Source organism: Diplotaxodon limnothrissa, linkage group LG14 (assembly GCF_057381915.1).
Source record: "Diplotaxodon limnothrissa isolate DT_005_m linkage group LG14, D_limnothrissa_male_GT1.1, whole genome shotgun sequence".
Lineage (NCBI taxonomy): Eukaryota > Metazoa > Chordata > Actinopteri > Cichliformes > Cichlidae > Diplotaxodon > Diplotaxodon limnothrissa.
The window spans coordinates 30089659-30115239 of NC_140609.1; the positions used below are offsets into that span (position 1 = coordinate 30089659).

A 25581-nucleotide genomic window follows, 5' to 3' on the forward strand; every position below is an offset into this window, starting at 1 on the left:
ATCTTTGTGTCAGTAAACAAATACAAGTGGCTTATTTCAAAGTAATACATTTGATGTCAGAGAACACACCCCCACATTTCCCAGAAGCCCTGGATTTAATCCATAATTAACTTAAGATCTCAGGCAGCAAAACCAGAGGCTTCGGTTAACAAATCACTGTTTTGTGTTGTGACCAATAATACCCTTTAGATTCTCAAAGAAATATATATATAAAAAAAGAAACTCATTTGTTGGACTTGGTCACATTTTACCACTAAGCAAAAACGATATCTTTCAGATCACATGACTGCAGTCTGCAAACACAAAGAGGACTTTGTACAATCTGAGCTTTAGTGATTCAGCCAAGATCGAAGGACATGCTAGCAGTCAATGTATGTGAATCACAGAACAACTGGTACACACACAGAAAAACATTGGAGTAATTTTTATTAATCCAGTTAATAAATACGTTTTTCACTGACTTCTTGTAAAATGTTCGGAGACAGAATATCGATTGTAACCAATTATCAATGTGCAACTACAAACTTTAAAACAAAGTTGGTCTTTTTAATGGTTGCGCTTTCACTCTGGATTTTCTAAAAAACAAAATTAAAACAAAAACAAAAAATTCAAAACATGTAGTACACTTAACAATTTTGAACTTTAGGCAAATAATTAGAAAAGTAGGCAAAGAGCAGAGCTTTCATAGTTAAATGCTACTAAACTTTGTAAACTTGAGATTGGGCTAATTTTAAGGAGCAAAATTTCAACTGTATGTTAATTTGCATCACACCATGACTACATTATACAACACATTTATTGATCTGTAGCTTCTGTTGCCATCTCAGCAGTTTAAGCAGTTAAACATAATGGTTAAAATACAAAAGCAGTTTATCTTGGCATTGACTGTTCTGATGCTAGCTTTTAAAGTCAAAAATTAGAAGAAGCTGATTACAGAAGTCTCTGCAATAGTTGGCAAACCCACTTAAAGCAGCATCTGCCGGGTTCCGCTTCCAGTGTATTGTTGCTACAGGTTTTTGTGAAGTGTTAAATCAAGAATACCTAAACATTGTTTAGAAAATCCCAAAGCAACTTCAAGTAATTTATTAGTGGATAAAAAAAAACATTCAATCTTTAAAATCTGAGTGAGACTCTAAATGTTACAATTCAGGCCATACTTGTGCAGTAGAATAAAGGCTGTGCATCAGTCACTAACTTTTTAATGTGACAACTTAAGTGTCTCCTCTCTGAGAAGATACACCAAGACTGTCATCACAACAGCGAGTGTACTTTTATTGTTCGTGATGTATACACAAACACTGAAATATCTAATGAAAAATGGAGCAACACTAACACAAACAAAGGATGTGATCTACAAATACTGCATAGTTTAATCAGTGCATTTGGATACATATTTGTTCTATCATGAGGGAAATAAAAGGTGAGGTCAATGTATTTTTGGTTTTGTTATGCATCTATTTGGAAAAGTGTAAACACTACATAAGACCTTCCTGAGCTTGTCTTCCAATTCATTCCTTTGAACAGAATAAGGAACCTAGTCAAAAGAATAAGTGACCTTGTCTATATGAGAATCTCCTCGTATATACATTTATAGGTTTAAAAGAACAAAATAATAAAGGAATTCAATATCAATGTACATGATGCATGTCAATAGCCTCAATGGCAATATGCAGTAGACATGAAGCTTATACAATGCCTCTACTTGTGCTGCCTCATTCAACAAACAGTTTAAAGGATATCGTTAGCTTCATAGCATAATTGCCTAAGTCATTTGACTAAGTCAATGACTTAGGCAATTATGCTATGAAGCTAACGATATGACAACCTGCCCTATCAGTATAATTGACCAAAAGCACAGAAGGGACAGAGGAGCTCAGACACTTGGCATCTGGCATGAATAAGACACTTTGAAGGTCAATGCAGAGAGTGTTTAGTATAGCTTGTAACTATTGATTTAAGCCAATAACCTAATGGCACCGTTCTCAGAGCCCAGCAGCAGAAGCCTCTTGGTGGGCAGGACCGCAAGGCTGGTCAGAGTACCGCGGAAGTTCTCCGTGCTCAGTTTTGTGCTACTAACGGGGCTCAGGGAGATATCAGCCATAGAGTACACTCCGATCTTATTAGCCACTGTTCCCGTTACAATCTCTGAACCGTAAAGGTCAAAGGCGTGGATGGGGTCGGATGGTGACTTGTACAGGCGAAGAGGCTTGTGTTCCAGATCTTTCCACACAGTCAGTGTGTAGTCAGTGGAGGAGCTGATAACAATATTTGCTTCTGCAGCCTGAAAAATAAAACAAGAAACAAGAATCAGTGATTGTGGATGTCGTGTCCCAGTAAATTAAAACAAAACAAAAATTAGGAAAAAAGACTAAAATGTCAAATACAGCAAAATCATTATAGACCTTGCAAATACTCTAAAATTTAAGGAATACAACAAAAGATGAGCTGAATAAACACAGAAACACAGACTCTTAGTAAATAAAATTAAATGGCAAAGGGGTTTTATTTGAAAATATCTTTAAAACAGAAACATTTCGCACATATTCAGACAGACAAAAAAAAATAAATAAAAAAAAATAAAAAATCAGCCTTTAGCCTTGTTTATATTAAGTTTCTAAATAATCATTTACTATCAGTAACTACCATTGAAAAACAAAAAAACAAAATAAATAACCACTGAATAACATGTTCTGTATCCATAGATTCCTAACCTTCAGTTAGAAGCAAGGAAAATTAATATTTAAAGTACATTTGGAATAGGCTGCTGCAGGTAAGAAAAAAAAAAAGAAAAAAAGGGGGGGAGGTCCGAGTGATGTGTGTGCGCCAATGAGAAATCTCCGTGGTCTTTCTAATACCTAACCTGTGTCCATATTTGCCCAAACTTGTGAGTTTAAAACTGGGGCCCTTATCTCTGACCTAATTTGGGGTTAAATAAAGTTTGCACTATGTTAACAACATATTTGCTAGGTACAACTTTCACCATCTCTGTGCCCCTTAGTATCTCTGAATCACTACCTATGGGGAATACCAAAAAATAAAAGACACTTGACTGACTGTTTTAATATTTATTTACCTGACCACTGAACAACACAGCTACACTTCCTGGCTTGAGTAAATTAGTTTAGGAATCCAACAGCAAAAAAGTCTGACCCCTTTTTTGGACAATCCTGGTGTCAGGCAATATCTGTAAATCTTAAATAAACGCTGGTAAATTATCACTACTTTATTACTACACTTATCAAACTAGAGGTTAGATGCACATACATAATAAAATGCATTTTTCAGTAATCAGAGGAGGAAAATGCGATGATGCTGCTATTATACCAAGTACATCAAAAACAGTTCAAGTAGGTAACAGAACAAAATTTTCCATTTTGTGTCTGATGTAATGTGGGTCACTCAGAGCGATGGAGTCTATGCAACTGACGAGCGATTAGCTGTGCACTGCGTGGGCTGTGTGGTCATCCAGAAGTTTCCACTGTTTACCAGAAAGCCCGATAGTGATTTTGTACAGCCCAGATTCAGCTGGTTGAAGTGTACAATGAAATGGTTACATTATACCAATAAATAACTGCAGGGGTCTTGGATTTTATATAATCCAATCATCTGACCCCATACTAACTGCTCCTGGTGACAAAATAAAAAGCTTGACCAAAGCAGAGACCAATATATCTAACAACCTCATGATTCCCATGCATCCAGCCCAAGTCTTCTGTAAACAACTTGACTGGTACTTGGTGTAACAAAGGCTACGTTCACACTGCAGGTCTTAATGCTCAAGTCCGATTTTTTGATCAAATCAGATTTTTTTTGTCTGGTTGTTCACATTACAAATAAAATGTGACAGCAAACACGCTCTAGTGTGAACGGTTCACGCCCCTCAAGGCGGCCCGCATGCGCAAAAGACATCACAGCCAGGTGACAGCTGGGTTTGTCGCCCAAACTAATCATAAAACGGGCAGGTGACTTGACCACGTCTGCTTTGTTTGTTTACATCTTCAGCTTCTTTAAACTTGGCTCTGAGGCTCTTCACTTTCCTCTGACACTGTAGCCACGTTCGCCTGTGCCCTCGTTCAACCATTTCTTTGGCAATGCACTCGAACACAGCCTGGTCACGATACGACCCTTCAAGTTTAGCTTGAATGGAATTGTCACCCCATATGCTAATCAAGTCCAAAACCTCAGTTTCTGTCCACTGACTCCCTCTGTCTCTAGTTTCGGCCGCCATGCTTTATCGTTTGTCTTCTCCGGCGCTGATAATTGGCGTCCGTCTTGTGTCAGTGACGTGAAAGATGGATTTAATGCGACATGACCATTCAAACAGCAGTCGCTTTCTAAAACATCAGATATGTATCTGATTCAGATCCACATACGAAAATGATCCAGGTCTGAATTGAAAATATCGGATTTGTGCTGTTCACACTGTCACACCATGATCGGATATTAGGGGTGCAATGATACACAAAATTCACGGTTCGGTTCGATACTTTGGTGTCACGGTTCGATATTTTTTCGATACAAAAAAAAAAAAAAAAAGAATGTTCATGCCTTTTTAATTTGTCATTTATTAAAATTATAAATATATATTTTAACTCAAAAGTACAGTTTTTAAATTTAATGTTGCTGAAACAACAAAGTAATAAAAATAAATATATCTGATTGAGGAATCACTCATCTTTGGAAAAGAGTTTATTACAGAGAAATGGCTCTTTCCAAAATAAAAGCTATACTATACGCTTCTTCTGGGCTATATTCTCAGCAGCATATTAAACATATCAGGTCCCCATAAGGAGAATCATGTGCTAACGGCTGTCTAAATGACTCTGCTTCCACTTGTCTTTGCACTAGGATGATGTCAGCGTAAATGTGCAGTCATATTTGTTGTGTTCCCACTAGTGCTGTCAGCGTTAATCTGAAATGACGTTGACGCCACAACACAGCAAATCTCCGTTAACGAGCTACCGCGGAACGCTGGACGGCCAAAACCTTAATGAGCTAACTGCGCTAACGCACTAGTTCCCACCAATGTAATTGAGCATTGCGTGGCACATCCGACATACTGTTTTACTTTTGTCCATGACGCGCTTACCTTCAGGGTCATACGTCACATGAAAACCAAAATAGTTCCAAACGTCAGATCTGAATGAGGGTGGGGGAGGTTCAATTTGCCATGTTGCAAGGAGAGCTTAACTTCTGTCTCGCTAGCTTGCCCTGCGCTCAGTGAATCTGCGTTCGACTACTCCGCCTAGGCTGCACTGTCGAGCGCAGATCCACTGAGCGCTCAACACAGACAGCATCGTCAGAAGGAAAGTTGATAAAATAAATTAAAAGTTTTGTATTGTTCGATACATATGGGTACCGAACCGAAAGTACTGTATCGAACGGTTCAATATTGATACGAATATCGTTGCACCCCTATCGGATATGGGTCGCATAGGGTCAAAAAAGTCAGATTTGATGCGCTTTCGCCTACAGTGTGAACGTAGCCAAAGATTGAGGTTCATGAATCAAAGTATCATATACATTGAGAAAGTATTATTCTAAGCTGAATAAACCTTTACCTTCTTTTTATCTACATTTGATCTATATTAAAATAACAGCATCACACAGTTACTGCAGATTTGTTGACTGCACATCCACGATGTCAAACTCCTGCTCCACCACATTCCAGACGTGCTCGATTGGATTGAGATCTGGTGAATGTGGAGGCCATTTGACTACAATGAACTCATTGTCATGTTCAAGAAACTAGTTTGCACTTTGACACAGTGCATCATCCTGCTGGAAACAGCCATTAGAAGAAAAGAAAATTTTCCTTTACCCCATTATACCACCACATTCAGCCTGCTTTCATGTTGTTTATGCCAAATTCTCACCCTACCATCCCAATGTTGCAGCAAAGAGGAGACATTAGGCAACAGGCAACATTCTTTCAGTTTTCTATTGTCCAACTTTGGTGAACCCATTTAAAAAGTAGCCTTAGTTTCCTATTTGAAGTTTATTGGTGTGGTAAGTAGCCATCTGCTTAAAGGTTTGATACTTTGTGCATTCAGAGATGCTCTTCTACATTCCTTGGCTGTAACAAGTGTTTGAGTTATTGTTGCCCTTCTGTCAGCTGAAAGCAGTCTAATCATTCTCCTCAACAAGGCAGTTTAACCAAGTTAACTGATAATTTCTCTTTTTCAGACTATTCTCTGTAAACACTAGAGATGGTTGTGTGGGAAACATCCCAGGAGATCAGCAGGTTCTGAAATAATCAAACCAGCCCATCTGGTACCAAAAACTATCCTAAGTTCAAAATCACTTAAATCACAATTCTTTTCCATTCTGATGCCAAGTTTGAACTTCAGTAGTACTAAGTAGTAGTCTGAAGACATAAATAGGTGTACTTGACAAATTGGCCAGCGCACGTATAGAACAACAGTCAAAATCTGACTACATACTCCCCTGACAACTCAAGCTGTCACCCAGACATACCACCTTACCCATTTGACTGAAAGGTGACTGAAACTGCATACACCACATACAAACTGTAAATATACCTTCATTTGGAGTATGTCTCCTTCATGAGCTGGCCAGCCTTTCAGTACAAGCCCTGTGCGTGCATCTAGCAGAACAATGAAGCCAGATGAAAAACCTGCCGCCACTGTGCGTCCTGAAGGGTTTACAGCCAGATAACGGATGAGCCCAGCACTCACATTGTTGCATGCCAGACGAAATTCATGCTGAGTACATGGGGAAAGATTGCTATAATTATTATAGTAGAGAAGCACAAAAGAGCTATTGCTTTCAAAACACAGTAATGAAAAATAATTGGTGGGTGATGTATAAACTAGGCCTTAACAGATAGATTGAAATTGTTACCTGCAAGCCAGGCTTGCGAGGATCAATGAAGCGGAGAACAGAATCTGCGCTGCCGTACACAACACTGCTGTGTGGAGCAGGCATGGTGGTGACAGCTGTAATGGGATTCTTCCCATCCACGGTTTCATGCAAGCGGATCTGTTTGCCTAAGGAGATAAAAACTTATATTTAAGCTAAATGAAACAGTTGAACTTGTGTGTAGTAATGCACTGCAGTTCATCTCCCTACCTGTATACTGGTCCCACAGGTGCACGGTACCATCACAGCTGACTACCTCCTGTGAAGCCTCCAGCTGTCCAACATAGAACACTGACTTTCGATGGTCGTTGTACGTCAGCCTGGGCTCCACATCCTGCGTACCATCACCGTGGTTATACAGCGGCCAAAGCTTCACAGTCTTGTCTTTACTACCAGAAAGAAAGTAATCCTCTCCTGCAAGAGGTGCCAAACACTTTGTGGTGCCCGAGTGACCCAGAAAGCTCTGTAATCTGATCTGATGGAAGTGAAAATGTGGATCTTGTTGATTAAGACCAATTTCATACTGCCAGTAGGCCAGCCAGTTGCCCTGCAGGGAGCGGCTACTTCGGGGGAGCTCCTGTTTCAAGACGCTGTCCTCTGGCGTGGGGCTTGTCACCCAGGAGGAGGAGAAAGAAGCTGCACCAGTGGATGGTGTTGTGAAGGTGGAGGCTGTTGTAATGATAGGTGTGGTATGACCAGAGCGTCCCCAAGGGTGAGTCAAGCCAACGTTTGAGCAGCCACCATAGTCAGTGTCTCTGGATACTTGAATTCGGTTTCCTACGAGGTGGCTCCCAAATGTGCCTGACTCAGGAAGCAAGTCTCCTTGCAGGGTGGAACTAGTTGAGAGGGATGAAAACGTGCTACAATCCACACGTCTGCCAAAACCAGAGGGTGGAAGTGGATCCACCCTGGATGCTATGGTGGTTGTTTCTTGACTCTGACTTACACTCTGATGGTAAGACTGGGCCAACTCCCAGACCAGCTCATGATTAGGAACTAGTTTCCGGATTGCTGTATCACCTAGAGCAATGACAAAAGAATGCTGTTTTATATCTCTTTATTATTAAAAAAACAAAACAAATATTACTTTTAGCACAGAATTTCCATTAGATAAAGTATTACATTACAAAACATAAGACATCTCCTACCGATGAGGCAGTAGAAGGGGATGTAAGAGGCATGAGCCATTTGAGGGTTAAATACAGTCTGCAGCTCTTCCAAGACCCCCAGCTCATATGTCACATTTGACTCTTCAGTGGTACAGACATCTACCACTGTGACTTCTCCCACAACCCTGCGAGGGGCGTTGTTGAGCTACAGGATAAAGACAGACTATACTGACATATTTGACATAACTGTCCTTTTAAATTGTATTCCTTTTTTGCAACTCCAAGAAATAAGTGTAACTAAAATACACCTTTACATTTATTAAAAAAAAAAAAAAAAGTTATAGGTTTCTATTTTTTTGTTTGTTTTACTGTTTTGTCACTTCGTGTCAAATATTTCTCATGAAGCTATTTGTGACAAATTTCTAGTTGAAAGCCTTTTAGAAAAACAAACAAACATGCAACATAACACTCGCGAGTCATTATGTATTAGTTGTTGGGTTATCCATCTTTGTGAGGACCAAACTGAGACCCTGACCCTCTGTGTCAGAGTTATGATTTAGTTTTTGGTGGTCAGCATTTAGCTGTGACGGCTAAGGTTGGAGATTTTGAAAAAGCACGCGTGTGTGTATGCATACCTGGGGCTGCAGAGAATGCAGTAGCGAGAAAACAGCAAAGAATCGACGCAAAGTGTCAGCCATATGCTGCTGCACCATTTCCCTCCCAATGCGTAGACAGATGAGAGCCATCAGGCTGAGTGTCTTGAGACAGACAGCAGTGCGTGTCTGAACTCCACTGGGAAACCTACAGAGTACAGCAGAATGGGAAGAACAAAACAAAGGATAAACAGATCTAATGTAACAGAGTTTTTTTTTTTTTTTTTTTTTTAAATAATCATCATCTTTCTGAAACAAAATTTAAAGCTTTTTCACTTCAAAACATAACAACAACTCAACAAGTTAAAGAAAAAAAAAAAAGCTAAATCATCCAACAGTTTGCTGTTTAAAAAGGTTTTACTGAATTCTGGAACCCCTTCAGTGTCTATTATACACAGTTCATATATACAACTTTATATATAAGTACATTATATATAATGTACTTGTATATAATTTAGTTTGTAAATTACCCCATACGAGGTGTAGTAAGCAGGTCCAACAATGGCAGAAGAATATCCTGATTGATCTTCATAAGCATGTCCATTAAAGTGGTATCAGAGAGAAATACAATGATCTTCTGTGTAAGTGCAACAGCTCCAAGCAGACTTGCTTCCTTGCGTGTGTTAAGACGCTGAGAAGAGGGTGGAGAGACCTGGAAAACATGAACATTTATTAAATGAATAGCATATTTTCATTTATATTTTTACATCTTAAAATACATTTGCTTTCCCATGACAAAGAAAACTAGCCTCAAAATGCTAATAGATGGCTTCATGTGTAATTGTCAGAAAAAAAAAAAAAGTCTATTGTTCCCTTCTTACTAGATATCCAATATAAGGCAGGTACTGGTAAGTCAGTACAGGCTCTCCATAAAGCTGAGCTATATAGATGAGGCAGTCCAGCACAGGCCCTGCAGTGTGGTCACCCACAACCGGTTTCTTCTCATATACACTGCCCATTCCCACACTCTCTAGGCTGCTCCCGTCAGATGTCGGGGTCACAAACTGGTGATTTTGAGGTCCTAAAGGCAAAAAAAGAAAGGAAAGAAGGAAGGAAGGGAGGGAGGAAAAAAAAAAAAAAAAAAAAAAAAAAAAAGAGGAAAGAAAAGGGAAAATTAAAACAAAACACCATAAGATATAACAAGAGTTAAGAAATGCAAAACTCCAGAGCATCATTTTATTAATTACCAATTAGACAATTAAGCTTTACCTGTCATACATTTACATACCAATGTAACAATTTGTGAGCAATCGCAGCAAATTTCTGGCTACATATCGAGATGTCACTGTTGGTCCAAGTTTCGCTGACAGCCATCTAACTGTTTTGCAGACTGTATCTGTTTTTAGAAACATGATCAAAATGTTAGATACTGCCACTTTATGTAAAAACATTTGAATGAACCACCGTCACTAACTCACCAAGAAGAATTTTGTGCTCTTTTCCCTCAGATTCTTCTGACGGATCATGGTCATCCTCTTCGTCTTGTCCTTCCACAATCTCTTTCTCTGTCTCTTCCAGTGTCATCCCATTCACAAACTCACCCTCTAAAATGGCAACTGTGGCACCTGAAGCTTCTGTGCAACCAGAAAGAGTAAGCTCAAGGTTGAAGACTTCTGGGTCATTTGTCCCCTCTTTATCCTCACCAGCATCTGGCCCCTCATCTTCCTCCAGCTCTCCTCCCTCCTCTCCTTCACTAGTGTGTTTCAGGTCCTGGCTGCTGTCAGCTGATTTCAGGCTGGTTCGATCCCGCATTGAGTCCTCACCCAGAGAGAGTTCACTTGCGCTACTTTTGTCACTTAGTTTCCCCACACTGAGAGACTCTTGGTCTTGTTCCCTGGCTGCAGAGTTCTGACTCTGCTGTTTCCCAGTAAGCACCCCTGCTCCGCTGTTGACATAAAACCCATTCTGAAAGTCTTCTGGCTCTGAAAGAAACACTTGGTCACTAAGACTGATGCTGCCGCTAGCCCCCATATTACCGCCAACAGACCCAGACGTTGGCCGAACCTCACCACACTGAAACTCCTCTTCTTCCTCCTCTCCCATATTACACATGCCATTTCTCAACCCTTTAAAAGGTTCTGTTCCAGAGCCTGAGTTGCAGCTTTCAAAGCCAGTGATGACCTGGAGCACATGGGGAAGTAGGCTGGATAGAAAGGCCTGCAGGCCCAGTCTCACAATCAGCTGCAGAACGAAACAGTCAGTGTAAAGATAGAAACGGCCTCGGAGGCAGTGAGGGCTTTCATAAACATTAATCAGCGGTTTCAGTAAGTATTTGTTTGCATTTCTGGGACCCAGTACTGTAGAGATGGGCTCAAAAAGGTACCAAGATGCATAGACAGCAGTGGACTCCTCAAGCATGAGGGCTAGAATAAAGGGCAAGAGGATCTCAAGACCCTCTGCTGTGATGTTACTCCGCAGCAGTGCTTCAAGCTGCTGCCACAAGTGAAAGACAACATCTCTTCCTTGAAGGCTACTAATATTTTCCATCTTAGCATGGTAGGAAAAAATAAAATGATGAAGTGCTGCAAAATAAGAAGGGAAAGGAAAGGGAGTGATGACAGAGTTCAGTAACTGAGAGGGGCTTGGAGGAGGCAGACCATTGAAGATGGGGTCATATTTGAAGAGGAGAGGACTTGGGTAATCTGATATATCTTTGTTTGCCTCTCCAGAATGTTTCTCTATTAGCAAAAGTGTCTCAAGAGCATGGTGCAAACACAGTGGTACATCACGGAGGCTGGCAGAGCATAGCTTTATAACAGCTTGGAAACGCTGTTTGAGTGCAGTATCTGGTTTCAGTCCCCTTAGTTTAGTGGCGTAAAATATCTCAGCGATGAGAACACCAAGAGCCTGCATATCTCTTTGGTAGAGATGCATAAGAGAGGGGAGGGATTCGCTCATTAGGTCAGATCGTACACTAGAACCTGAAGAATGCCATACATCAGCGTGCAGACTTTTTACCAGAAAATTGTTCAACTTCTCCAGCTCTTCTAAAGGCTGAAATGGGTTAAAGCCTTCAGGGAGAATGATCTTCATTTCCTCTGTACTGGAGGCAGTCACACTTCCTTCCCCATGCTTTTTGTTCATCGTCCCACCTCGTTGCAGCATGGCACTTCGGAAACCAGGACCAACACCACTTGAGAGGTCACCAGGGAATGAACCTGGAGACTGAGATACAGTAAGTGCTGTGTGCTCTCCTCCTGTCTTTCCACCTGATGCACTAATACCTGGCATTGGCACAGAGCAAGATGCAGAAGTGGATGAGCCAGTGGATGCTAAAGAGTCCAGAGCTTCTGTACCTTGTTCAAGCTCTTCATCTTTGTCCACTGTGGTCCAGCCACTGGACTCACATCCTGTAGATTCTGGCACCATTCCATCCAAAGTGTCGGCCAGAGTCTCATTTGGAGTGATGGGTAGAGAAGGCACAGTAAGAGCAGCAAGGCCAAGAGGAGGAGGTTCTGCTGGGGCATACTGAGAAGGAGATAAGCGAGGTGGGTGTGGCTGGTCAAACAGCTGAACTACACCATAGGTAGTTAGATGAGTGTGGTTGTCCACGAGATGCAGGCACACATTCTTGGCCTTGATAGCTTCTTTACCTGACAGCTTATAGCCAAATGTGAGATCAATCCAGTGATGCAAATGCTGGGACACCTCTCTGCTCTCCAGAAGCCGCCGATGGACCTCAACGAACTCTTCAGAAGACTTGCACCACGAAGGCACATCCAGGTCTGGCATGTCAGGGTGAATTGAGTGGAAAATGGAAGGGTCTGTGTAGAACTCTGGAATGCACTCATCAGGGGTCCAGCTCTGCATGCGTTCCATACTTGCTGGGTATTCATTGGGCTCCCACTGGGATCGAACATGGCTGCACAAAACTGACTTGGGAGTCTGCCTGGCTTTGTAGACATAGTATGTAATGTCTGACAGAACATCGGATATGTGATGAGGTACATGGAGGTGGTCAGACTGTCCTGCACCAGCACCACCTCCACTGAGGTCTCCACCGACACCTCCTCCACCAACCCCACTGCCTCCTGCAGCTGCCAAAGCCTCTTTGGTCATCTCGTATGTAAAATCCAGTTGCTTATCCCCTTTATTGAGCCTGAACTTTGACCTCCTGAGATCCCGAAATTTTCCCTCTGGCACAGTGAAATCCACCACCCAAGGCAGAACTGGGTGATAATTTGGGTCTCCTTCTCGCCGCCCCGCTAATCTGTTTAGTTCCATCAAGTAGCGGAAGTTACTGACCCGTCCATGGACCCAGTCCAGAACCAAAGTCCTTAATTCATCAAAGCAGTTTTTGCAAAGTCTTTTGTTCTCTTGGCTCACACACAGAATTTCCCTTGGCAGGACACTTTTTGGCTCTTTTCTGCGACTAACATTACTTTCTGCATCCCCTTCTGTTCCCAGTTCCTCATAATGAGCTAGGTTGAGCTTTAGGCGGCTGCACAACTGATCATCTACTGTTATGTCCTGAAGAGACAGCTCTCCACAAGATAGGCCTGCTGCATGACATGCCTGCATAGCTATTAGAACCTGGTAGAGAATGAACAACACTTTGGCATTGCTGTTAGCAAGCTTGGCTGGGCTGAAGGAGACAATATCACGAAGTGAATACTGAGTGTAAGGGAGAATCACATAGAGCATTTCTGCTGTCTCCAAAAGACATTCTGCAGGCAGAATGTTAGGACACAGACTGTCTGACTGGGATTTGGAAAAACAAGAAGAGCTAGATGGCAAGCAGACTTCTTTCTCCTTGTCTCTGGCAGGAGAAAGCAATGGAGATACTTTTTCAGTTGAGATAAATGTGGAATTAAAGAGCTTCTGTAATGCATGGCGTACTGCATCTACAGCTGCAACATGCATCTGTTCACTGGCTCCTGAATATGGCCGCACAAGTTTGTTATGAGCTTCACGCCATAGATTCCTGGAAGAAAAAAGAAGGGCAATGAAGACTGTTAGGCATTAAACTTGCTCTTAGATCATAATGCCTAATGTTGTTAGGACTGCATGATTAAGAAATGCCTCTAAGTAATGAGTAACCATGTCCTAACTAAAGCAAGTAATTATACCTAACACAGCTCATTTAATATGAAAGCATTACACACTAACATATTAGCTGTGGACCTAAACATATTTTCATTACTGACTAATCTAACAATTTTTAGTAAACTATTTATTGAATAAAAGCCCTCACAAATACTCTCTCACATAGTCTTTCAGTCCTCAACAATTAATTAACTTGATCAGCTCTACCCAATATTGCAGAAAATGTTTTCTTAGACAAATAATCTTAGCTTAATCGGGATCTAGAACTACAATAAGGTGGTAGGCAAAGACATATTTTGCATTAGAATTTAAAATTATGTTGAGTACCTGATATTATGCTGTGATACACTCTGCATTGTTTTGACGTAAGAATCCTGTGACAGAAATTCCATTTGTTGGTGGCATGGCTCTTTGGCCAGTCTGTAGCTCAGCTTACTTTTCCTCAAACCCTGAATGCACACTCTAGTCCACCCAGGGGGCAGTTTCGCCTGAGAAGACTGAAGGTATGTGCAAATTTCTGCCTCACTGATGCTGTCAAAACGGGCACAGCGCATGACTCGCCCCTCTCTTAGGCCCATCACCCAGCGCACAGGAACAAGGGCTACAAGCTCCTGAGGACGGCGCCCTGGGCCTTGCTGCCGTCTTTCAATCCCCAAGTCTTTTTCAACTGCATGCATCAGCCAATCCATGGTCAATCTGCAACTGGTTGTTCTCACTTAGACAGTTTTCAGCTACTTTCCACTCGCTGTCAGCCACTAGAAGTTTTCAGTTTTCAGATATCCATGGTGGAAGATATAAAATCACCAACAGCAAACGTTATCTCCTCATCCACCTGTCCCTTTAAAAAAAGAACTGTAAAGTATAAACAGACAGTTAGATGAGCAACCACTTTAAAAACAATACTGCTTTGATGCTTTCTACTTCTCACATAAAGTTTGAGCTCAGCTCACATAACTCAAGTTCTACCCGACAACAAATCTAATCTGCCCTGTGGGCAGGTTTTGAAGTCACTGCTTTTCATAAATGCTCACAGCTTGCAGGCAGATATGACACCAAAGAAACAACATTTCCCAATTTAAAACGACTCTTTCGGGGATGAAAACTTAACAAATTCACGTAACTGTGTCTACATTATGGCAACCTTTTTAACATAGTAAGTAACTCAACGAACAAAGTTAATAAAAACCGTCGGTAAGGTAAAGAAATGATCATTAGGGAAGTAACGTCGAAAGTTATCGCTAGCTAACAGTTAGCTTAACAAAGGGACTAACCTTACGAGGCATAACTGATGGAAGAAAAACGCAACCATGCAGTTAGTTGCTGAAAATTCTAGCACAAAGCTAAACGAAAGCAACTACCTCGTTAAACAATAACGATAATGCAATTGCAGACCAATTGCCACCAACGTATAGCTCACCTCTCACCACTTGTAGCAGTTGACAGCTAGTTAGCGTTGAGCTAACAACGCACCCCGGTTCCATGCATGATGAGTTTGTCCGACATTAACTTCATAACACTTGAACATCCTGCATGATGACATGTGTTTGCTTCATTTTCTGGCATTTAGAGATGAGTGTCAGCAGCCAGACGACAGTCAGTCAGCCGATTGTGTTTTGCTCTGAGCTATTTGGAGCCATGTTTTAGAAGCGATACCTCACGTGACATAACACCAGGCCCCTCTCATGTGATTGCTACTGATGCTTGCTCCCTGCAGCTGTGACGGCAGCGCTTCCTCTGCACTACACCTATATTTGCTCTTCAGCACTTTATTCTGCCATAAACCGCAGAAGTAATGTTTGTAGTTACCTTTTTAGAGAAGATGTATTGACAGCCTACTTTTGATGTAATACATTAAGGATAATATATTAAAGGTAAAGAATGTCCGAAATTTAGCCAGTCCTCTTGGCACATCGTGGTTCTTTATGCATTGGTTAATAATACTGTTTACTAACAATAAATCCCTCGTATTACAGAAACACTAGCACTACCATTAATGTCTAAATAATATGGATGAAATCTAGCCACAATTTCCAGGTTTTTATTCATTTTTTTCTGACCTTTAAGGACCCAGGAAATCACCTGATCATATTTAAAGTCGCATCACATGATAGGTACTTCCCAATTTCCAAGTTCACAGAGAGAAATACTGTATTTACCTGATTTCTGTGTTGTACGGGTTCTCTCCACAAGGTGGCATGATGTGTGTATTTTTATAGACAAATCCTTCACTTGTGCAGACTTTGCAATCTGCACAAGTGAAATTCTTCCGATCTGCTTGAGTTTATAATATTCCAAGCAAATACCTGCTTTCGGATATTTGCCTGCCACTGTTATTTGCAATGTGCTCCTGTCATTATAACTGATGGCTGGCATTCAATAATGGTCACTTTTTTGTTTGTAGTTACAACACCAAAAACATGAAATCTGCTTAGAGTCAGTTGTTTCTATCCCAACTAAATTAGTGTTAGTTTTCTATCCCAACTAAATCCTATTTAAGGACGCATCACATGATAGGCTACTTCCCAATTTCCCAGTGTTCCAAGTTCACAAAGAGAAATGCTGTATTTACCTGATTTCTGTGTTGTACGGATTCTCTCCACAAGGTGGCATGATGTGTGTATTTTTATTCCTTGGAAGTGAAGGATTTTTAAATCCTTCACTTGTGAAGGAAGTGAAGGATTGTGCAGACTTTGCAATCTGCACAAGTGAAATTCTTCCAATTTGCTTGAGTGTCTGCTATGCTTATAACATCCCAAGCAAATACCTGCATTAGGACCTTTGTCTGCCATTGTTATTTGTAACGTGGTCCTGTCATCATAACGGTCACTTTTTTGTTTGTAATTACAACACCAAAAACATGAAATCTGCTTAGAGTCAGTTGTTTCTATCCCAACTAAATTAGTGACTCAATTAGAGACTATGAAATAAACTGAAGTACACTGCATGTCATAGATGAAATGAAATGGGGGGTTGGGTGCATATCTTTTTTTTTATGTTTCCATGTATATATCGATTTCAGTGTTTCTATTCAAATTATTTCTCTGATATTGTAAATAAATAGAACTTGCATAAATTTGAGATACAGACTACTACAATGGTCACAGCTGCAAATTTTATGGCCGCAATTCACTAAACACAGCACATTTGAACAATATGGCTCTCACTATGCAATGATCAACGTTGTTATATTGCTGTATGAATCCTTTTGTCAACATCTGAGACAGCACTCATGTTAACACTGTGGACAAAACATGTATTAAACAGTGTGTATACACACACATACATATAGATATATATATTGTAAATGCATGGACGTAAAGCAGCAGAATTAAGGGAATTGACCGTCCACATTATAGTATATATTTGCATGCCTTTAAAATTGGTAAGAAATGTCACTACACATGGTTGAAGACTCACAATTACAGGGACACAAATTAAAAGCTTTTCTCATCCTAGCATACCACCAATGCAGGATAATTACTGTTAGCACTTTCAAAGAAAAGATGCAGCCAAAAAACATGACATTCCTTGGCTCAGCATTTTATGTTCTTCTCTTACTTCTGCTCTTAGTTTTATTTAACTTCCATGCAGAATGTGTTTGATGTCTTAAAGCAGTGTTGGCTTGGGTTTATGGCACTCACTACAAATATCCCAAGCTTACAGTACATTGAAAGGGAGGCATAATGAAGCGTATTGTGCATCACATTTCAGTGTATTACAGTAGCCCTGGAGTAAATACTGTTTGTACTTATTTGTACTATTTTGTAATGCAATCATGATCCAGCTCCCCCACTACACTAGTTCCATAAGTGGTTATGATCATAGATAATTAAATAGTTTTCATTTGAAATAATGTGACCAATGTTTAATAAACTCACTGGACGGGTTAGAGAAAATAAAATTGCATAAAAATGGGTATTATTTGTTTGGGAAAAGGAAAGGGGAAAAGGAATTCAGTTCAGTCAAAGCTTCTGTGATGTTTTTGGTGAAATGTTTATTGTGCTGTCTTAAAGAAAGATACAACGGGATTTTGGGCGGATTACTGCCACCGTTATAAGGGTTTATTTTTTTTCCAGTTGTTTGACCTTTGTAAAACTAACTCCAAAACCCTTTTGTTAGACAGTGACCAAGAAATTTTAACTTTTAGCATTTTGAAAAGTAAACCTTATATACGTTTATTGAATTTCAAGAAAGCCTAGCTTGAAAAGTAAAATACTTGGTTGCATTATTTGTTGTGTCTCTTGCCTGAGCAACAGCAAGACTGAAGTCTGTCAACCGCATTCGCCCCTTTCTCCCCCGCGGGGGTGATAGAGGTGATAGACCTACTGTGGGGAATCCTCGGTTTCAAGATGGTAAATGTAAAAGATGTAAACTATTGTGGTTATTACGTGGATGAACTTTTTCACTTTTAATTGGTCAGTACTTTAGGTCAGTAGTTTAGGCGTTTGCACCCCCTCTCTCTCCTCATTACGTTTCTCGCTCTCGCTCTCTTTTATTTGCGTGGGACTCCCCCCCCTCCCTCTTCTCTCTTCTGCGCCTCAAAAGTGCCATCCACGGTGCAAAGTCTGCTTTTCTCCATTTTCCTTTCAACATGGCATTCTTGAAATGCCTTTACTCTGTCAAAAATGAAGTGATCCTCTTCATAACTCCGTTACTTCTTCTTCCACTGCCTTTGGTGATCGGGACACAGGTATGTAATTAATCTGCGTTTGGCTTAAAACTAAACACAGTGATAAGAAAGGATGAAAGAATAAAGTAATTTTAATGAGAGAGATGTTACTTACTTGAAGAACTTGAATGAACTGAAATTAAGTGAGATTTTACCTTTCGCGCATTTTAATTTGCACTAGGTCTTTTGCACCTGTTGATGCGCGGTCAAGTGCACAGCGCTTGGAGCGAGTGCACGAGAGCTGTCCAGTGTTGGCTGGTGTGTTCTCCGGTTCTGTTAATTTAACTTCCTTTTGGTAGCATAAAGCTTAAGCGTGGGGCCACAGAGTAAAAAGGGCTCTTTACGCGTTGTGGGTCACAGAGACAAAAAAAAATCACAGGTTGCAAGCATGTTATCACTGGCACAGGTTTAAATGCGAAGCATTAAAAAAAAAAGAAAAATCGGTTTTTCAAGCAGCTGATATTTAACCAGAATGAAACAATTCTAAATAAGATAGTATCATTGACCATCCAAGTTTTGTCTAGATCTCACTTATATTATCCCGACAGATGTAGAACCTGGCGATGAGACACTACAGATTATCTTATCTTCACCCTTTGAACTATCATAGTGTCTCATTAAAATTGCATCATAATTATTGATCTTAGCTGTTTATGAACTTAAGTCAGATTTTCATAGATAAGTTGCTGACACAGACTGAATGTAATGTCTTTGTTTTGTGCAGTTGTCTGTATGTTATAATTTTTTCTTATTGCAGGTGGCAGAATGTGCTTATGTGATAATCCTGATGGCAGTGTACTGGTGCACAGAGGTTCTACCTCTGGCTGTAACCGCTTTGCTTCCAGCTCTCCTTTTCCCTTTATTTGGCATCATGGAGTCCAAAGATGTAAGTAAGAAAAATATGCCACAGTGTATAGGCTTATTTATGTGTGCATACATCTTATCCAGTGTGATCCCTTTGTCTCAGGTGTGTATGCAGTACCTAAAGGACACAAACATGTTGTTTGTTGGAGGACTCATGGTTGCTGTAGCCGTGGAGCACTGGAATCTGCACAAGCGCATAGCTTTGAGGGTGCTACTCATTGTTGGTGTGCGTCCAGCACTGTGAGCGGTTAATTACCTTTCAGATCTGTTATGACATCAAAAGCACAGATATGATGTAGATTAAAAAAATAATCCTTTCACTCCCATCATAAAACTTTAACATACTTCATGTTCTGTCCCAAGAGCACGAAGAGCACCTTTCTGATTTTTTTTCTTAATTTACTATTAATTTTACTCTATCTTCTTGGCAGACTGATGATGGGCTTCATGGGTGTAACAGCATTCTTATCCATGTGGATCAGTAACACCGCTACCACAGCTATGATGGTGCCAATTGTCCAAGCAGTGCTGGAACAGCTAAACACCAGTGAGCCAGAAATGCCTCAAATCTTCAGCTCGGATGAGCAGGTCCAAACATCAGAGACTGACAATAAAGCTGATTCACAAACAGAGAAACAGAATGAGGGACAAGGTGAGCCCTTTGTAACTTGTTTATGTTTGGCTAGGACACAAAATCAATAAAAATCAACAGCGTCAAAGACTTTTATAAAGCTGCTAGTAGCCCCTTTTTATTTCTTTCTCTTTGTTTAAAGGCCCAGTAGTAGTGACTTTCTTAGATGCCACGACTGAGGCTGTCAGGCATAAGGAGGCAGCAGAACGGCGGAGAATGTGTAAAGGCATGACCCTGTGTGTTTGTTATGCTGCCAGCATCGGAGGAACAGCCACACTGACAGGAACTGGTCCCAATCTGGTGCTCATGGGCCAGATGAACCAGTGAGTGTCCTCTTATCAGTTATTAGTATTGTGCCAATATTTCAATTCATGTGTATTTATATATTCCTCACGTTTGTATTTTCTTTTGTATTAGATTGTTTCCAGAAAACGGGGACATTATTAACTTTGCGTCCTGGTTCGGTTTTGCCTTCCCCAACATGATCATCATGCTCACACTGGCATGGCTTTGGCTGCAGTTTGTCTTCATGGGATTCAAGTGAGTTTGATAATGCTTAAAGCCTGATTATAAGTGACAGAGACTTGAATCACCACCAAGAAACTTTTTACCGCACTAAGCCTGTGAGTGAGTGTAGAAGTGACACAAAGACTTTTCTTCCCATGTGATCCTCCAGCTTTAAGAAGACATGGGGCTGTGGGGCTGTGAAGACAGAAAAGGAGATTGCTGCATATAATGTGATCCGTGAACAGCATCGCCTGCTGGGGCCGATGTCTTTTGGAGAGATAAGCGTCCTGTGTCTCTTCATTTTGCTCGTGTTGCTGTGGTTCACAAGGGATCCAGGCTTTGTCAGTGGCTGGGCAACAGATATCTTCAACTCCCAAGCAGAGTTTGTATACATATTTTTATGAAAAACATACAATTCAACACCTAAGTTTTATTCATTCATAAATTTACTTTATAAAACTGTGGTATTATTTGATTTTTGCTTTCACTCCATCCTTCAGGTATGTATCAGATGCCACGGTGGCAGTCTTTGTCGCAGTCCTTCTCTTTGTTCTGCCCTCCAAACCTCCACGCTTGTGTTCTTTTAGGACACATAGTTTTGACATAGGTGAGCCATCATTTCTGAAGAATGTTGTGTTTCCCATTCTAATAAGTTTGGGAAGAGTAGGCTATGCTGTAATTAAACTTTGATGATTCGTTTCTTTGATCTGTAGCATCTCATCAAACTGCTGGCCCAACACCTCGTCTCCTCAGCTGGAAAGCTGCCCAAAAGAAATTACCTTGGGGTATTGTGCTTCTTCTTGGAGGAGGGTTTGCTCTGGCTAAGGGCAGTGAAGTAAGTTACAAAGGCAGTTGTTAGATGCAATGGTTGTGGGGCCAATAACAATCTTTCAAGAAATTTTGAACTTCACAATAGCCATTCAGTGTCTTGAGATTCTGATTCTACTAGTTTATTTTAGAGGCATGAGGATTCATAGAGATGTTTATCAAATCGACCAGCTATTTAATCTGTTTTTAATGGTATCAGCATCATGCTTTTTTCCCTTTAATCTCCTAATGCAGTTTTAAAGTTTTATGCAAATCAAATGATTAGTAAATCTCTGGATTCAGATGTTTTTGGTGTTCTGCACATACGGTTGCATTGTAGCAGATGCAATATATTGTGACCAAACCTGAATCACAGTCTCCTCAAAGTAAATGTGCACTTTGTTTTGTTGTGTCTTTAGGTGTCTGGACTATCAAAGTGGATGGGAGATCAGATGGCTCCTCTGCAAAGCATCCCTCCCTGGGCAATTGCCATTGTCTTATGCCTGCTGATTGCCACATTCACAGAATGCACCAGTAATGTAGCCACTGCAACGCTCTTCCTACCCGTCTTAGCTTCGATGGTAAGCAAGTGAAGCAGTATAGAGCAAGTGAAATATAGGTGGTGTGGGAGAGGACAGAAAATACTGTTTGGGTGCAATAGCTCAGTTAGGTTAAGTGCTTCCTAGCGTAAATTCTTTCCCCCAGCTGGAGTTCACCATTGAAACTACTCCCAGTGAGAGCTGGTCCATTTTCCCACGTTTTGGTTTGGTTACCCATCTTGTTGGTCATTCAGGCTGAATATGTTTGGCCCCCTTCTGTGGGCCCCTTCTCCCATTAATAACCTGCCAAACACCAATTCAGTCCAGTGCCTTGTAACAGTGCCCTCCCTGCTGCTGCTTCTTCTGAAGAATAGCATTTCTGTGCCCACTAGCTGAGCACTGGAGAGAATGCCAAAACGAGGTCTGAAATGCAAGTAGTGGTTTTCACATTTATTGATATCTTGAGGGAAAAGCCAAGTAGATGCACAAGGATGATCAACCCTTCTGTGTTTAGCCCTTGAAAATACAAACAGAAAGTGAAGAAAGGGAGAATAGGTACTTTAGTCAGATTCACACAAACAGTTAAAGGCATTGTGAGAACATTTTGTGGCAACGGTGGCTTGTGTCATGTCACTTTGTGTGTCATCCTGTCAAGAGACTCTTTAGCATTTGATTTAGGCAGAAACCCTGTGACAAGACAAAATACTGTCATCCTGGTGACCTGATATACAGCTGAAGTTTAACAAAGACTAAACATAAAGTTTAGGTCTTTTCACCCTTTGGTTATTTTGAGAACCAGAAATTACTATGCACTTGTAAGCTAGTGTGCTGCAGGACATGTAATTCAGAAGCAAATTCCACTGAGTAATGTCTTTTGCAACTTTAAAGTCTGCCATTATCTCCACATATGTAGTACGTTTCTATTTTAAATATCATGACTCAGCACAGGGCCAGCAGGAATTACATCTTAATTACACACACCTAATGAGAGTTTTCCCTGCACACAGAATTGCATACATTTCATTCTGAGTTATGAGCTGGTGATTAAGGTTGCAGAAAAATAGCCAGAAAGAGTAGTGGAGGCTGTTGTGATCAAGGCTGTATTCATCCGTGAGTCAGACTGCTGATACCTTGTGTGTGATTATTACAGTCTCAGTCCATTGGAATCAACCCGCTGTACGTCATGGTTCCTTGTACCCTAAGTGCCTCATTTGCCTTCATGCTGCCTGTCGCAACTCCTCCCAATGCCATAGTCTTCTCTTATGGATACCTTAAGGTTGCTGACATGGTAAGTACGACATTGGCTTTGGTATGCTTATTGTGTAAATTACATGTTGCAGTGCTGTGACTCTGGGACCAATGTTGAACTGCTTGGTCTGCAGAATTTACATTCATAAAAACGCGGTTGTGACCAGAATCTCTTAAGTGACAGTCACATTTTGACGATAGCTGATATTAAGGGTATTCTTTAGTTGTGTTCCGGCTGCAGAAGTGAAGCAATATGTTTCCAAGTGTTTTACAATAGTAAATGTTACCACTAGAAAGTTGTAGCACATGATGAGTCACTCTAAGTAGCCAGTGTAATCTGCAATCGATTTAAAATATCGTTTTCTGTCACATCCTTGTATGGTTATAAGGCATTTTTGATGAGTCAGATTAAGAACATTTTCTGTGCAAGCTGATACAGTTTCAAATCAAATTAGTTTGGTATGTAGAATTTGCGTCTCAAGGTCCCCTGCCATCGACTTTCCAGGAATGTTAAACAAGTTTAACACCTTCCGATCAAACTATTGTTGTGGATTCGTTACATAAATATTAAAGTGGTAGAATACAAAAAGAGTGGGCACATCCAAAACACTTCCATGGGTTAAAACATAAACTTAAGAAAATCTGAGAGATAACATTACAGTACATTTAAAGAAATATTCCAATCTACATACTGTGGGACTTCCTCAAATACTTCATGACTTTAGGGATAATGATCTTCTCATGCAACTTTCAGCAACAAATACAGATGTTAACAATAAACTAAATCTTGAAATGACTGCATTCTTTTCTTCTCCACCAGGCCAGGACAGGATTCGTCATGAACATCATTGGCATTCTTTGTATTACACTGGCCATTAACAGCTGGGGTAAAGCAATGTTTCACCTAGATTCTGTCCCTGCCTGGGCCAATGCCACTGGGGTATGAGACTGGCTCTGCAGTGAGAGAGGATCCATGCACAAGCCTATCCACAGGTGCCAGACTAAGACCTGTGGTCAGAGGGATGGTATTGGACCACGCAGTGAGATGCATGTGTCCAATTGGAGTTAGGACACAAGTCTCATGAGGCTCGTTTTGATTGACACTTGAGTGAAAAAAAGTGGTGATCTATAAAATTAGGGAGAAAAATGATTCAACTATATGAAAATATTCATTTTCATGTAATTGAACTTTATATATACATACATAATGATGTTAAACTTCAAATAAGTTTAGATCTCTTCTATAGACCTATTACACTATTTGAATCTCTTATAATACACATTTCTGTTATTCAGTACAATGGAATAACTGAAACAATATATTGGGACTATAGTGTCTGTAAATTTACGCTCCTTTATATCCTTAAGTGAACCAAATGACATCTTATTTTCTTTTTATCAAAGAAAATTAGAGGAAAAGGAGCTATTCACATAGTCAAAGTTATTTAACATGTACCCATGTGTTTATAGTAATAAGCCATATTGTATATCTTGATGATGCAACTTGAAAATATTTGACGTACTTCTTTTTTTATTTAATTTTCCTTCTATGCCGCTTCTGCTTTACTTTACAATATTTCAGAGAAAGATATTTTCACTTTCACATTTGTCGGACAGCTCCAGTAACTGGTTACCTTTCAGATTTTACACTTAAAGAAATCTTTGGTTTTGTAAAATATTATACATTGATACCTTGATAATGAATATAAAGTTTAATACTATTAGTGATAGAAAAAAACATTACTTGTCAATACATTAGCAGTAATTATCCGTTAACTTTCATATAATATGACACTGACAAGAGCAATTCAGCTGCTTAATTATTACTTTTACTACTGATACATTTTTGGCTCAAAATATGTATTTTCATAAATAAAATACTCTATTTTAGGACATTTAAGGAGCGGATTATAAGGCGCAATATCGATAAACTGGTCTATTTTCATACATAAGGTGGACAGGATTATAAGGCGCATTAAACAAAACATGACTGATAGCCTTGAGTTTGAAATCCGCTTTGTAAGCATGTCTCTTAACAGGTGCCATTTTTGGGTCCTTTTACACACAACAATATTATTTGGAAGCACAGTACGTATGACTCCGCCAGGTTCCTGACTACGGTAGCCGTAATGCTCAGACAATCCATCAAGTAGTACGGTCAAGTCATACTAAAATATTTTGACAGGTTTTTGAGCGCCGTGTACCACATAAAATCAGTTTCAGGTCAGTAAGCACAACCAGAATTAATACTTAAGCCACACCGATTATAAAGGACACTGTCGATTTTTGAGAAAATTAAAGGATTTTGAGTGCGCCTTATAGTCCGAAAAGTATGGTTTTAAATATTGAATGCTTTTTTGGTTGTAATTTGGGCAGCTTAAAAAATATATAAACTGCAATATTTTCTCAATCACTCCTGTGCCATACAGAAGACTTTGCAAGTGAACATTTCTTAAGAGATTTGAGGTAACAAAAGCTAATGGCTTGGTTGGTGAACTTGGTATTTATCAGTTCAGAGCTAATACTGTATGTGCTGAATCAGACTTAGAGTTGGCTATGAATAAAGGATAAACTTTTTATCCTATCAAAGCAAAAGCTGTATGTAACGTGTACAAAAAGGATGGCT

The 25581-nt window shown here is 40.2% G+C and overlaps 2 protein-coding genes across 3 annotated transcripts; one reads left to right on the forward strand and one right to left on the reverse strand.

Moving 5' to 3' along the window:
* Positions 1-778: 778 nt before the first annotated feature.
* Positions 779-15362, reverse strand: wdr81 (WD repeat domain 81). Its single transcript, XM_085370063.1, has 13 exons — positions 15108-15362; positions 14018-14542; positions 10063-13568; positions 9873-9980; positions 9466-9665; positions 9115-9296; positions 8627-8792; positions 8031-8196; positions 7093-7902; positions 6865-7010; positions 6543-6725; positions 1826-2281; positions 779-1745 (listed from the first exon to the last, which is right to left on the reverse strand). Exons 2-12 carry the CDS (start codon positions 14377-14379, stop codon positions 1955-1957), a joined length of 6156 nt encoding a protein of 2051 aa, XP_085226189.1. The 5' UTR covers positions 14380-14542; positions 15108-15362; the 3' UTR covers positions 779-1745; positions 1826-1954.
* Positions 15363-18281: 2919 nt separating this feature from the next.
* On the forward strand, positions 18282-23901 carry slc13a5b (solute carrier family 13 member 5b). 2 transcript variants are annotated; one of them, XM_085370065.1, is made up of 12 exons: positions 18282-18380; positions 19117-19245; positions 19327-19463; positions 19655-19875; positions 19997-20177; positions 20272-20394; positions 20531-20743; positions 20862-20968; positions 21075-21196; positions 21588-21749; positions 22858-22995; positions 23776-23901. In XM_085370065.1, exons 1-12 carry the CDS (start codon positions 18282-18284, stop codon positions 23899-23901), a joined length of 1758 nt encoding a protein of 585 aa, XP_085226191.1. The 2 variants fall into 2 exon arrangements, with proteins under 2 accessions (XP_085226191.1, XP_085226190.1); XM_085370064.1 differs by having other exon boundaries at positions 19117-19463.
* The last annotated feature ends 1680 nt before the right edge of the window (positions 23902-25581 follow it).